We start from the raw sequence: 12,983 nt of genomic DNA, 5'->3' as shown, positions 1-12,983 counted from the left end.
GTGCCAGCTGATACAGAGAGCTGGCACAGCAAGATGATGCAACAAGAGACACAGAGGAGAGAAAATAAGACGTAGCAGAACAGGGAGTTGAGGTGGCGCGAGAGAGTAATTGCCTCTCTCCCACTCCAGAACATCCCAGGATCAATTCCCAGAGACACCTAATGAGAATACAAGCAGACACAAAAGAATGCACAGCAAATGGACACACAGAGCAGACTAATGGGTGGGGGGGAATAAATAAAAATCTTAAAAAAAAAAAGATTAAATTGTGCCCAAACTGAATGGGAGTGGGCCTTAATCCAATATGGCTGATGTCTTTATAAGCAAAGGAAATTGGACTTGGAAGGAAAAGCCAAAGGGAGCAGCCAGAAGCTAGAAGTTGGTGGAACCCCGAAGAGAAAGGAAAAAACACTGCCTTGTACATTGCCATGTATAGAAAAGCCAACAAACCCCAAAGACTGCCAACAGCCAGAAGATACTGACCCCAGGAGGAAGCAAGCTTTCTAGGCTATGGAGCCATGAACCAATAAATTCCTGTTATTAAGCCAACCCACTGTGTGGTATTTGTAATTTCAGCAGCTATGAAACTAAGACAGATGGTAATCAGTAAAAGTATGCTACAGTTCTCTTATTCAAGAAGAGATTAGAGACATTGAACTTTAGACTTTAAGTAAATGTATTTAAATAGCTAAGGCCACAGCAAAAAGAAAAGAGATTATAACTTCCAAACTAGTAGAGGAGAAAAAACCCTAAAGGGAATTAAACATCAAACTCAGAAATTTATAAACAAGTTATAAATCAAAGGGAAAAATAATCATGAAGATTAGAAATTACTTGGGCCTGAATAATAATGCATATCAAAACTTGTAGATGGGGGAAGCAGATGTGGCTCAAGTGATAAGGCCTCTACCTACCATATGGGAGGACCCAAGTTTGATCCCTGGGGCCTCCTGGTGAAAAAGAAGAGAAAGCATGCCTGTGCAGTGAGCCAGTGCCCGCACGGTGAGCCAAGTGCCCATGTGGGTGCCCATCAATGAGCCAAGTGCCCCCATGGTGAACTGAGTACCCACGCAAGTGACCACATGGTGAGCCAGTGCCTGTGCAGTGATCCAAGTGCCTACGCGGTGAGCCAGTGCCCATGTGGCAAGCTGAGTGCCTGCGCAGCAAGCCCAGTGCCCAAGCAGTAAGCCAGTGCCCAAACAAGTGAGTCACACAGTAAGATGATGATTCAACAAAAGAGAGACGAGGGAAGTGGACTTGGCCCAGTGGATAGGGCATCCGTCTACCACATGGAAGGTCCGCGGTTCAAACCCCGGGCCTCCTTGGCCCGTGTGGAGCTGGCCCATGCGCAGTGCTGATGCACACAAGGAGTGCCCTGCCACGCAGGGATGACCCCCACGTAGGGAGCCCCATGTGCAAGGAGTGCACCCCATAAGGAGAGTTGCCCAGCGTGAAAGAAAGTGCAGCCTGCCTAAGAATGGCGCTGCCCACACAGAGAGCTGACACAGTGGGATGATGCAACAAAGAGAAACAGATTCCTGTGCCGCTCACAACAGAAGCGGACAATGAACACGCAGCAAATAGACACAGAGAACAGACAACCGGGGGTGGGGGTAGGGGTGATAAATAAATAAATAAATCTTTAAAAAAAAGAAAGTGAGAGAGAGAGACGAAGGGGAGAGTCAAGGTGAAGCACATCAGAGACCAGGAACTGATGTGGTGCAATTGGCAGGGAACCTCTCCACATCAGAGGTCCCCAGTATCAAATCCCAGTGAATCCTAGAGGAGACAAAAAAAAAAAAGAGAGAAATAGATACAAAAGATCATAGAGTGAATGGACACAGACAGAAAAAGAAAACAAAAAACAGCAGCTAAAAACAACTTGTAGATACAAACAAAGTGATAGAAAGTAGGAAATATTACAAAATTAAATGCTGAATTTTGAGCTTTTCTGTTTCCTAATGTAATGAACAATGCATAGGTGAAGACACCACTCACCTCTGAACTGCCAGGTGACTATCTCCCTTCCATGTCATGAAGTAGCTTTGTTCAAAGTTTCCCCTCTATTACATGGAACCCTTGTTCACAAGCTCCCAGCTCCTGACCACAGGAAAAGTAAAATAGGTAAAAGAGATCCTTAACCACAAAGGAAAAACTGATTCGTGTTACTCAGCTAGTTCTGCCTATATTATAAAATCCATATAAACAAGCACAAAATAATTCTTAGAGCATCAGGGTTCTATGGAACCAAAGGAGTGGAATTATTATGTAGATTGTGTTCTTCTCCTGTGTGCAGACTATTAATAAACAACTCTTAATTTAATATTTTGAGTCTGTGGTTCTTATTTCCACAACAGCATCCAATAACAAGATAGAGGATAAATATGCAATAATGATAAGTGAAAAAGTTAAAAAAATTTTAATACAACTAACAAAGTACATAAATTTGTTGTAAAATTAATTTTAAAAAAAATAAGAGGAGGGACAAGCAAATTATACCAGGAATAAAAACAGTGATATTTCAGATGGAGCACTAATCAAAGTATAACAGAATCTTATGAACATATATGTATTCTTAAATAGGAAGTCTCAGCACTGTAACTTCTCTACAAATTTATATTCAAAATACTAACTAGGGTTCTCATGGAACTTGGCCAGCTGATTCTAAAATGTATTTGAAAGAACAAAGTGCCAAGAATGTTTGTGACATTTCTGAAAACTACAGGAGGTGTGGGGGTGTGAGGGTTGATATCAAGACAAAGCCAGAGTAGTTACAATGGTGTCGAAAATACAAAATCAAGTCCAAATAAATTAAGGCAAATGTGAAAAGCAAAATAAATACAACTTGTAGAAAACAGCATAGGAGACTATCTTTATGACATTGTTATAGGGAAGGCTTTCTTAAATAAGACACAGAAAGCACAAGCAATAAAAGGCTTGAAAATTTTGTCTACATTAGAATTATAATCTTTGATTCTTTGAAAGACACTATAAAGAGCAAAAAGACAAGCCATGAAATGGAAAAAGAAATTTGCAACTTGTATAACTGAAAAGTAACTGGTGACCATAATGTATAAAGAACTCCCGTACATGTAAAATATGTAAACAAACCAGTAGAAAAAGGAGCAAGGTCCCATATTGTCATTGCACAGAAGACAATACCAGTACAAAGAATCACAAATAAAAACAGAACTAAATGTGGTAATCCACCCGACTGGCAACGTTTAAAAAGTCAGATAATTCCAAGAGTTAGCAAGGATGTGGAGAAACTGCAATTCTCATACACTGCAGATAGGTTTGTGAATTTGTAGAAGCACTTTGAAGACAACTTGGCATAACTGGTAAAATTGAGCGTATGCATATCCTATAAGCCAGCAGTCCCACTCTTAGGTATATTTCCTGGAGTAATGGCTCTAAAAGTGTGGTCCTTGGGTCACATGGCATCAGCATCACCTGAACACTTGTTAGAAATGAAAATTCTGAGAGTCAACCCCAGATCTACCAAATCCAAAAGTCTGGGGGTAAGGCTCAACAATTTATGTTTCAACAAATCTTCCAAGTAATTCTGCCGCTGCTAAAATTTGAGAACCATCAGCCATGGAGAAAATCTTGTATCAGGAGGCATGCAGAAAGATCTCCACAGCTTTCTTTTTTTTTTTTTTTAAGATTCATTTTTTATTTATTTCTCTCCCCTTTCTCCCCCGCCTCCCAGTTGTCTGCTCTCTGTGTCTATTCTCTGTGTGTTCTTCTATGTCCGTTTGCACTCTTGTCAGTGGCACGAGGAATCTGTGTCTTTTTTTATTGCATCATCTTGCTGCGTCACCTCTCCGTGTGTGCGGCGCCATTCCTGGACAGGCTGCACTTTTTTCACGTGGGGCGACTCACCTTACAGGGCACACTCCTTGTGTGTGGGGCTCCCTTACACAGGGAACCCCCCTGCATGGCACGGCACTCCTTGCACGCATCAGCACTGCATGTGGGCCAGCTCACTACACGGGTCCGGAGGCCCTGGGTTTGAACCCTAGACCTCCTATATGGTAGGCGGATACTCTATCAGTTAAGCCAAATCCACTTTGCCACAGCTTTCTTTTTACTATAAAACCTGGAGGGAGCTTACATGTCCAGTTGTAGGACGGATAAACAAAGAATAGAATTCACCATCGAAAAGGAATGAACCAAAGCTGTGCTCATTCACAGGGAAGAACCTCAAAAACATAATGTTGAATTTAATAAGCAAGTCATAGAAGAACATATACATTAATGGCTCTATTTTAAATAAAGTACAAAGCTAGCAATGCTTACTGAGAAAGAAGGGAGGGAGGGAGGGAGAGGAGGGGAGGGGGGAAAGGAAGGGGAGGAAAGAAGGGAGGAAGGAAGGGAGGAAAGAAAGAAAGAAAGACAGTTTACCCAAAATTTAGAGTGACAGTTATCCTGGGAGGGGAGGTGGTAGGGGCAGAGGGGAATTTGTGCTTGAGGAAGGGCCCACAGTGGGTCCACAGAGGTACTTACTTGTTGTAGAGGTTTGAAGCTGTATGTACCCCCCAGAAAAACACGTTATTAAATCTAATCCATTCTTGTGGGTATGAACCCACAGGACCTTTTGATGAGGTTACTTCAGTTATGTTGTAGCACAGCCCAAACAGGGTAGTTCTTAATCCTATTACTAGAGTCCTTTATAAGCAGAATGAAATTCAGACAGAGAGAAAAAACCACCAAGAGAGCAGCCAGAAACTGAAATTCAGCGGAACCTGGAAGAGAAAACTGAAGCCAGGACAGTCTGCCATGTGCATTGCCATGTGACAGAGGAGCTAAGGACCAAGAATCTCAGTGGCCTGCCCCAGAACATCACTGTCTACAGCAAGAAAGCATTTCCTTGATGACGCCTTGATTTGGACTCTTTCCCAGCCAATGAGCAAATAAATCTTCATTGTTTAACCCAACTCATTTGTGATATTTGCTTGAACAGCCTAGGAAACTAAAACACTGGTAATGTCCTGTTCCTTTAGCTAGGTGACAGGTAGATTTTTGTTCTTTTTCTTTTTAAACTGTACATATATTATATACATTCATTTTTATGTAAAGTATGAGAGCCAGAGAACTCTAGTGTTTAAGAGCATCTGTAGACTGCCTGAGTTCAAATCCTGTCTCTGCCCCTTCAAATCTTGTGACCTTCGGGAAGTTTCCTTAGCCCCCTCTGTCTCAGATTCCTCAACTGTCAAATGGGTTCCAATAGTACCAACATCATACATATGTACGTGAAGTGCCTGGCATATAGTGAGCACTATTTTAGGTAGGGGTTACTATGGAATGCTTCGTATACTTCACAACAAAAATATTTTTTCAATAAAAAAAATATGTGAAGCTAGACCATCTCTGTCTCCTAGGATTGTTTGGTATAACTGTGCTCAGTTCTAGAGGAACTGATGATTTTGTAATTAAAGAATCCTTTTGAATATGAATGAGCTTTTCTTCTGTTGACTTTAGTTTTGTGTTTCGTATCCTACTTGTTAGCAACATTCTCGTGTTGACTTTCTCTATTATAATTGTTTTTGTAAAGCTTTGCAAAGCCAGCTGACAGTTATGAGTTGAAAGGTACCGAACATTTCTTTTTAGTCTCTCCAAGCTGGTCTGGTCTTGCTTACTAGCCCCTGTCTCTCCATGGCAACAAATCTGCCCACCAAGGAGTCATAACCAATGTGCAGTGTTGTCTGAGAAGCCAGTTACTGGGCAAACACACTGCGGCTCAGATAGGCTATTGAGATCCATGAGATCTGCTGCCTATGAAGGGAGAGCTTACAGGGATCTCCATGAAACAAATAGAGCAGGAAAGAAAAAGTAGTTCCATCTTCAGATGGCAAACCAAAGCCTGAGAAAGAGTCCTGTAACAGATAGTTGAATGTGTGAAAGGAAAAGTTGCAAGAGAAGCAGTTTTATTGGAAGAGATAGAATATCAGACTGGAAATCTGAAAAATTTAATTCTGGTTGATTTTTTATTTTTTATTTTTTTAAGATTTATTTTATTTCTCTCTCCTTCCCCCCCTGCTGTCTGGTCTCTGTGTCCATTCACTGTGTGTTCTTCTGTGTCCGTTTGCATTATTCAGCAGCACTGGGAAACTGCATCTCCTTTTTGTTGTGTCATCTTGCTGCATCAGCTCCTCTTGTGTGAGGTACCACCTTGGGCAGGCTGTGCTTTTTTCACATTGGGCGGCTTCCTTGCGGGGCGTGCTCCTTGCATGTGGGGCTCCCCTACGCGGGGTCACCCCTGTGTGGCATGGCACTCCTTGGGCACAGCAGCACTGTGCATGGGCCAGCTCACCACATGAGTCAGCAGGCCCTGGGGATCGAACCCTGGACCCTCCATATGGTAGACGGACACTCTGTCAGTTGAGCCACGTCCACTTCCCCTGGTTGATTTTTTAGATAAGACAGTCAGAACTTATGGGCCAAGATTTTCTTTTTTGACAAATAACTCCCATTCATATTCATTCAGGAAATATTATTAAGGATCTATTTTATGCGTCAAGCCCTCTGCTAGACATGGTAAGAATCCATGAAGAAAACAGACCTGATCCTTGCCTGGTTGGAGTTTAAAAGCTGGAAGAGGTTACAGAAGTTGAACAGGAATTTAAATATGAGTAATAAAGAGATGACCCTAACCTAGCAAACATCCCAGGATAAAGGATATCTAAACTTTAATAATAAAAAAGCATGATCCCAGCAGTAGAGGAGTGAGGTAGAGAGAGGAGAGGAAGAACATGGTGCTTTCCAGGAACCCAAAAGCCAGTGTGGCTGACCCAGCGTAGGGGGGAGCAGAGCATCACCAGATGAGGTGTGAGGCAGACGGGCCAGATCATGCCAGGCCTTAGGAATTTAAGGTTAATATGAATGAGAAAACTAGTTGTAGAAAAGAAAGTCTGCAGAAATGATATGGAGCTTGTGTGATCTGTTCATCAGGAATCATTCCGTACAATCTGATGGTAAGAAACATGAGATGCAGCTTGGTTACTACCCCTGTGCATTCCTTAGTAATTTAAGCCATATTGGGAAATCAGAGAAACTTAATTTGTTTCAAAGTCGTAATACGGGAATTATACAAAATGAGTTCTCTTTCATGTGTGTGGCATTTCTGCATAGATCTGTATGTAATTTGGCACAAAGGCACCACACTCACACCCCAGCTTAGCTAGCCTGTCTCGTTGGGAGGCCCGTGGACACAGAGAGCTCAGTTCAAGAGCCGTGGCAGGCAGGTGGTTTCTCCTGAGCGCCTCTGCCACCACTCCCGGCTCCTTTCCTTGGGAGGGTGGCCACCTGGAATGTGGGTCTGGGTGTAGCTGAGAGAGTGGCATTTCTTATCTGAGGGCCCTCCGCATGGGGGTCTGTTCTGATTTTGTTTCGCAGAATGGAAATATGAGTGGGAATCCCCCTAGTGAGTTTAGGCCTGAGTCTTCGTTTATCTGATTGAGAAAAACCCACTATAATTCCAGAGGCTCCGTTAGCCCTTCTGCAGTCAGGAGGGTTTATTCCTCCCCCACATGTCGCCAGGATCATAGGTTTGCCTGTTTAATATGGAGGAGGAGGGCCAGGAGCACGGCGTTCCTGGCCAAATGAAGTCAGCCTATTGTTCGATAGAAAATGGGAAAGGTAAGAGCTGCTCAGGGTGGGCAGCCTGAGGGAGAGGGAAGGGAAGGAGGCCAGAAGAAGAGTGGCAAAATGTTTCTTTTCTTGAGATTTTGAGTGGGCCTCTTTTATTTGTTTTGTCTAGCAAGGAAGGAGGACAGAAAGAGGCAGGACCCAGCCCCGTGATAGGGAGGACTTCGGTGTTTCGTCATTTCGTTGTTTGGCTTTTGTTTATGGAGTATGTTTGCTTTCTCTTCTTTTTCTTCTTAGTGACAGCCATTCTCAACAAATTGCCAGCATTATTTTGCTCTGATGCTATCACTTCCCAACCCGGAGGAGGGCCTGGTGAGAGGAGAGAGATGATTAGCATAAGGATATGTCTGTAGCATTCTGACCCTCACACCATCCTCTCAGTCAGAGAGAGGGTGAAAAACGAGATGTCTGATCTTCTTGACCCCAGTGTATCTTAGTAAGTCCTTTTGCTCCTTTGAACTGTCTGGTCCACAAAGAAGTCGGGAAACAAAAAGGTTTTGTGGATAAGCCAGAATATGGGTGTGGTGAGGTTTTTCCCCTTTCTTTCTGTTTCTTTTCATCTATTGGAGTTTGCCTTTAAGTGGAGCACAACTGGCAGTCATGAAATGAACCGTCCGTAGGAAACATACCAACCTCTCTAAAGGGGGGTTGTTGGAACCTGCAGTTACCTTTAATTCTTATAAGGGGTCTCCTTTGGGACCTGTATGATTTGGAGAGGTGCTCAGAGAAAGACCTGGAAAGGGTTTTCTGAGGCAAACTATTTGGGATTGACTATCCCTTCAGTAAAGCAAGAGGTTTTGTGGGTCGATCTCCTGGGAGGAATATTCGAAATGGACGCAAGCATGTAATCACTCAAAGAAGATGCTTAAGGATTTTGTCAGAAAGGAGTAAATTATTAATATTACTAACAGGGAAGGGAATAGGCAAAGCAAAGAAGAACTGGGGCCGGAGAACAGCTACCCAAACATGAAAATGTACCATGGATTCACATGACAAACGCCCAGGCAAAACTTTACAAAGCTATGCCCAGCCCTTCAATTCCCAATACCTGTCTCAGAAACAACCTCATCTTTGTATCTTGGACCTAATCCCGCCCCACCTCCACTCCCTGTCATGACACTCAAGGGCTTTTTTATGGAATGTTTAATCTGTAAGTACCAGTATACTCTCAATCCCGCAGAACCTTCCTGAAGTTCACACTTCTAATGTCCTTCTTCGGTTCATGTGCTCAGTGGCTCAGGTGGCTGCATACTTTGCAAGGAAGGATTAATTAGTGGAACTGTTAATCATAAATTACCCACCAGTACTGACAAGTATTAATACAGGTATTCCTTTGTTTGTATTACCTTGATAATATGAAATTTATATTGGCAAAAAGACAAAGGTTCTTTCTTTAAAAGTTTCTTGTAAATTAAGTGAACTAATTTCTAGCAGCACCATATGGTTTTCAAAAATCTTGCCACAAATACAAAAAGGAAGGGTTCCGCCTACTTCCCACCAGACTTTATGAACAAATTCAGGAGTGTTTGATCTGGTGTTTGAAGACTAGATAAAATCTGCATTTTCATTTCTTTTGTGATGTTTAACATATTCGCATCAGTGGAAAGTTGGAAGTCAGCCTGGGAGCCTGCCTGTGCCAGCCCCTTTCCTTCCTCAGGGCTGTTTATGTAGCCGTTGAGGCAGAGCTGCGTGGCCACTTAGTTGGAACATCAGGGCCTTTAAAAGGGCTTGCCAGGGAGGACTGAGAAGGAAATGGCCCATTATGCCACCTCATACTGAAATGCTTCAAACTAAATCAAGCACCCACCACCTAAGAAACCCGGGAGACCCTGCCATGGTGCAAAGGAAGTGGGGGGATTCCTTTCCCTCTCCCATCAGGGTCGAAAGCTCTCCCCAGTCTGTAGCCTTGTACCTGCCGGCACACACACCAGCAGCTGACAGGCCCTGGCATTATTCCAGTGTGTCGGGATATCATACCCTGGGCAGGGGACAGAAGCTGGAACGAGTGACTTCAGGAGCTCGGTTCAGGAGCTGTGAATGGCTCTATGTGACCCAGCTCCCAGCTGTGAGCCTAAGCAGTGCGTCTGCCCCCACCCCCGCCCACAACAAAGAGCCCCCTCCAAGCTGCTCCCACACTCCCACCCAGTCACCCCGGATCCCTGCCAAAGTTCCCAAGCTTGGGAGAGCTTTTCTACCTCTTAAATCTGGGAGGCCTGCTCAGAATGCAAAGAGGTTTCCTCCTCCTGCTCCCATCACACTGCATTACTGCGGGGCATCAGCAGATGGAGGCTGCCTTTTATATGCAAATATTTGGAACCCATTAATTCCCCAGTTCCTGCCACCTACCCTCCCTCTTGTAAGACCCTGTCTGTGCCATCCAAATGGCAAATAGACGTTCCCACCCAACTAGAACTATTAAAGACTTTAAGGCATGGTTATAGCCCAAGGCCTTAAATTGACTTATTTTTGAAACTTCAGTGCCCATTCAGATTTGACCTTGTGGAAAACAGACTCTAGAAGAGGTGGCTGACGTTAGGCTCAAGTCTGGGGTAGGAAAAAGGCATTTATGTCTAATGAGGAATGCTGGCTAGCGGTTATTGCCCTCTGACCATGTGCCGGGCTTTCCGGGTTGATCTCATTTATTCCTTGCAGGAGCCTTTGTGGTCTGCTCTCTTATTAATCCAGATTTAGAAGTAAGAAAAAATAGGCTCCAGAGACAAAGGAGTTTCTCCAGAGCCCCCGTCTGGTCAGGAGTGAAGCCAGAATTGGAACCCGGGCTGTCCACCTCCACACCCTGAGCCCTGTTTAGGCACCACCTGCGAGGCAAACACACTAAGAATAAGGCTCCACCTGCGAGGCAAACACACTGAGAATAAGGCTCCACCTGCGAGGCAAACACACTGAGAATAAGGCTCCACCTGCGAGGCAAACACACTGAGAATAAGGCTCCACCTGCGAGGCAAACACACTAAGAATAAGGCTCCACCTGCGAGGCAAACACACTGAGAATAAGGCTCCACCTGCGAGGCAAACACACTGAGAACGGCCACAAAAAAGGCAGGCAAGAAAGACAGCCGAGGAGTTATTGTCTCCTCCTGCCCTGACTTTAGAGCCAGTCGTTATGAAAAGAACTTTTTGCCGTAGATCTTCAGCCCCCTCTTCCTTTTTTGTTTTTTTTTACCTCCCCTGCTGTCCTTTCTCTGTTCCCTCCCCCTGGGAGCCCAAGGAAGCTTCTCCGCCAAGCCCTGTGAAGTTTGCCAAGTCTAATTGCTCCCCAGCATCGTTTCTTTCAGCAGAGTTTTGCTGATCAATATTGAAAGCCTCAGCCAGTGAAGAAAAATATTCTCAAAATACAAAATTTGTATCTCAGGGAGACTTTCTTTAGGAGAGTCGATGAGGCAGGTTAACCAGGGAAACTAGATGAGTTACAACATGGCAAACAGACAACATGGCTGCGATACTGCTGAGACCTTGAGTTTAACCTTGAGGTCCCAGATTCTCTTTCCAGGACCTCCCCTTGGCCCTGGATATTCCGAATAGGCCTCATCTTTGGCCCCCACCATTGGTGGGGTAACCAATAACAGCTGGGGCCCCTTCCCTTAGCATTAGCAGTGGGACGGGTAATCGATAGTTTAATAAAGGTGACAGCAAAAGCCAGATTGCACTCTCTACCTGGGGGAGCCTGCACCAAATTTCGATGGGTTTTTCAGTCCTTCTCTCCCATTTCTCAGCAAGCTTTGTTCTTTTCCATTTCCCAGTAAATTCTTTTTACTCTCCTAACTAAACTGGCATGTTCTTAGATTCTTTTAAGCAACTTAGCCAAGAACCTAGAGGAATCCAACTCTTTCCTGTCTTCATAGGTACTTCAAACTACTCCAGCGGTTTTCTAATGCGGGTCTAACCAATCATTTGTGAATAAAGCATCCAGTAATAGTTCTCCAGCTGCTCCACATCCAGCTTCCAGAAACTTTCCAGGTTCTTCAGCCCATCTCATAGCTCCAGCTGGTATATAACAGACTCTCCTTCCCTTTCATTGACTTCAGCTGCGCCATATTCTTCGTTGTTCTGTGCATTTTGTACTTAAATTTCATGCTTTAACTCTTACACCCCTCAGTCTATGGCAGATGTACACACCTGTGTTCAGTTCCAGTACCAAACTTACTAGAATTCTTGTTTTACTGCCACATTAAGCAGTTTCTTTTCATCATCACCAAACCAGGCAGTCCTTGTAAGGTAAAAATTGCAGAACAAAATGGGAGAGAGAAGCAGTTCTTTCCCTCCAGAGAAAGTTGTTTGTTCTTCTTACAGCAGTCTTGATATAAAGCATCCTCGATAGTTGTTTCATGCCTTTGGCAAGTGGACTCTTGAATATGGATGTTAGACAATGAGTTCTAAAATGGCCACCAAGCTGGCTGAATATGGGAGCTGGAACAAAAAGCCTTCTCCAGAGAGCTGTGATCCTGGGATTGGATTTAGTTGATCTGTTTAGGAGGAAAGCTCCTGCAAGTGACCTCATTTTACCTGAAAGCTGTTTCTGGCTTTTATGTCAATACTGGATCTCCTGTAACATGAAGGGAATGTCAGGAAACTGGTTTTGTTTTTTGTTTTTTAAAGATTTATTTATTTCTCTTCCCTTCCCCCACCCCACCCCACCCCAGTTGTCTGTTCTGTATCTATTTGCTGCATCTTCTTCTTTGTCCACTTCTGTTGTTGTCAGCCGAATGGGAATCTGTGTTTCTTTTTGTTGCGTCATCTTGTTGTGTCAGCTCTCTGTGTGTGCAGCGCCATTCCTGGGCAGGCTGCACTTTCTTTCGCGCTGAGCGGCTCTCCTTATGGGGTACACTCCTTGAGTGTGGGGCTCCCTTATGTGGGGGACACCCCTGCAGAGCAGGGCACTCCTTGGGCACATCAGCACTGCACATGGGCCAGCTCCATATGGGTCAAGGAGGCCCAGGGTTTGAACCATGGACCTCCCATTTGGTAGACGGACGCCCTAACCACTGGGCCAAGTCCGCTTCCCCAGGAAACTGGTTCTTGAGTTCAGTTTCACTCTTCCGTTATTGAATTCAGGGTCTAATTGGTTCTCTTCAGTTGTCTGCTCAGGCTGCTCTCAGAAAAGGGATATCATATATACTAGAGAAGCCTAGAAGAGAAATAATGTGAAGGATCTCGTAGGAACAATGAGCTCTGCACTAGGATCACCCCTCCCTGAAGCCTGTGGGTATATGAATACAGGTGGATACCTGACAAAATCAAAGCTCTGTGAAGAGGAAGAAATGGCAGAGCAGACACACCATACAGGAAAAGTGTAAAGTTAAACTATCCACTACTGT

At 44.2% G+C, this 12,983-nt stretch overlaps 1 protein-coding gene across 3 annotated transcripts in view; it reads left to right on the top strand.

Moving 5' to 3' along the window:
- PPM1H (protein phosphatase, Mg2+/Mn2+ dependent 1H) overlaps window positions 1–12,983 on the top strand; it is a 320,891-nt gene that overhangs the window by 293,191 nt on the left and 14,717 nt on the right. The window contains exon 11 of one of the 3 annotated variants that reach the window (XM_071218925.1): window positions 325–496. The exons of the other annotated variants lie outside the window; for them this stretch is intronic. Coding sequence (XP_071075026.1) covers window positions 325–376 — 52 coding nt within the window. The 3' untranslated portion in view covers window positions 377–496. Of the gene's footprint in view, window positions 1–324; window positions 497–12,983 lie in introns of those variants that run through there. 3 annotated transcript variants of the gene reach the window in all.

The sequence above is a fragment of the Dasypus novemcinctus genome, chromosome 12 (assembly GCF_030445035.2).
Source record: "Dasypus novemcinctus isolate mDasNov1 chromosome 12, mDasNov1.1.hap2, whole genome shotgun sequence".
In the NCBI taxonomy this organism is placed as follows: domain Eukaryota; kingdom Metazoa; phylum Chordata; class Mammalia; order Cingulata; family Dasypodidae; genus Dasypus; species Dasypus novemcinctus.
This window is presented reverse-complemented; position numbering and strand designations above follow the sequence as displayed.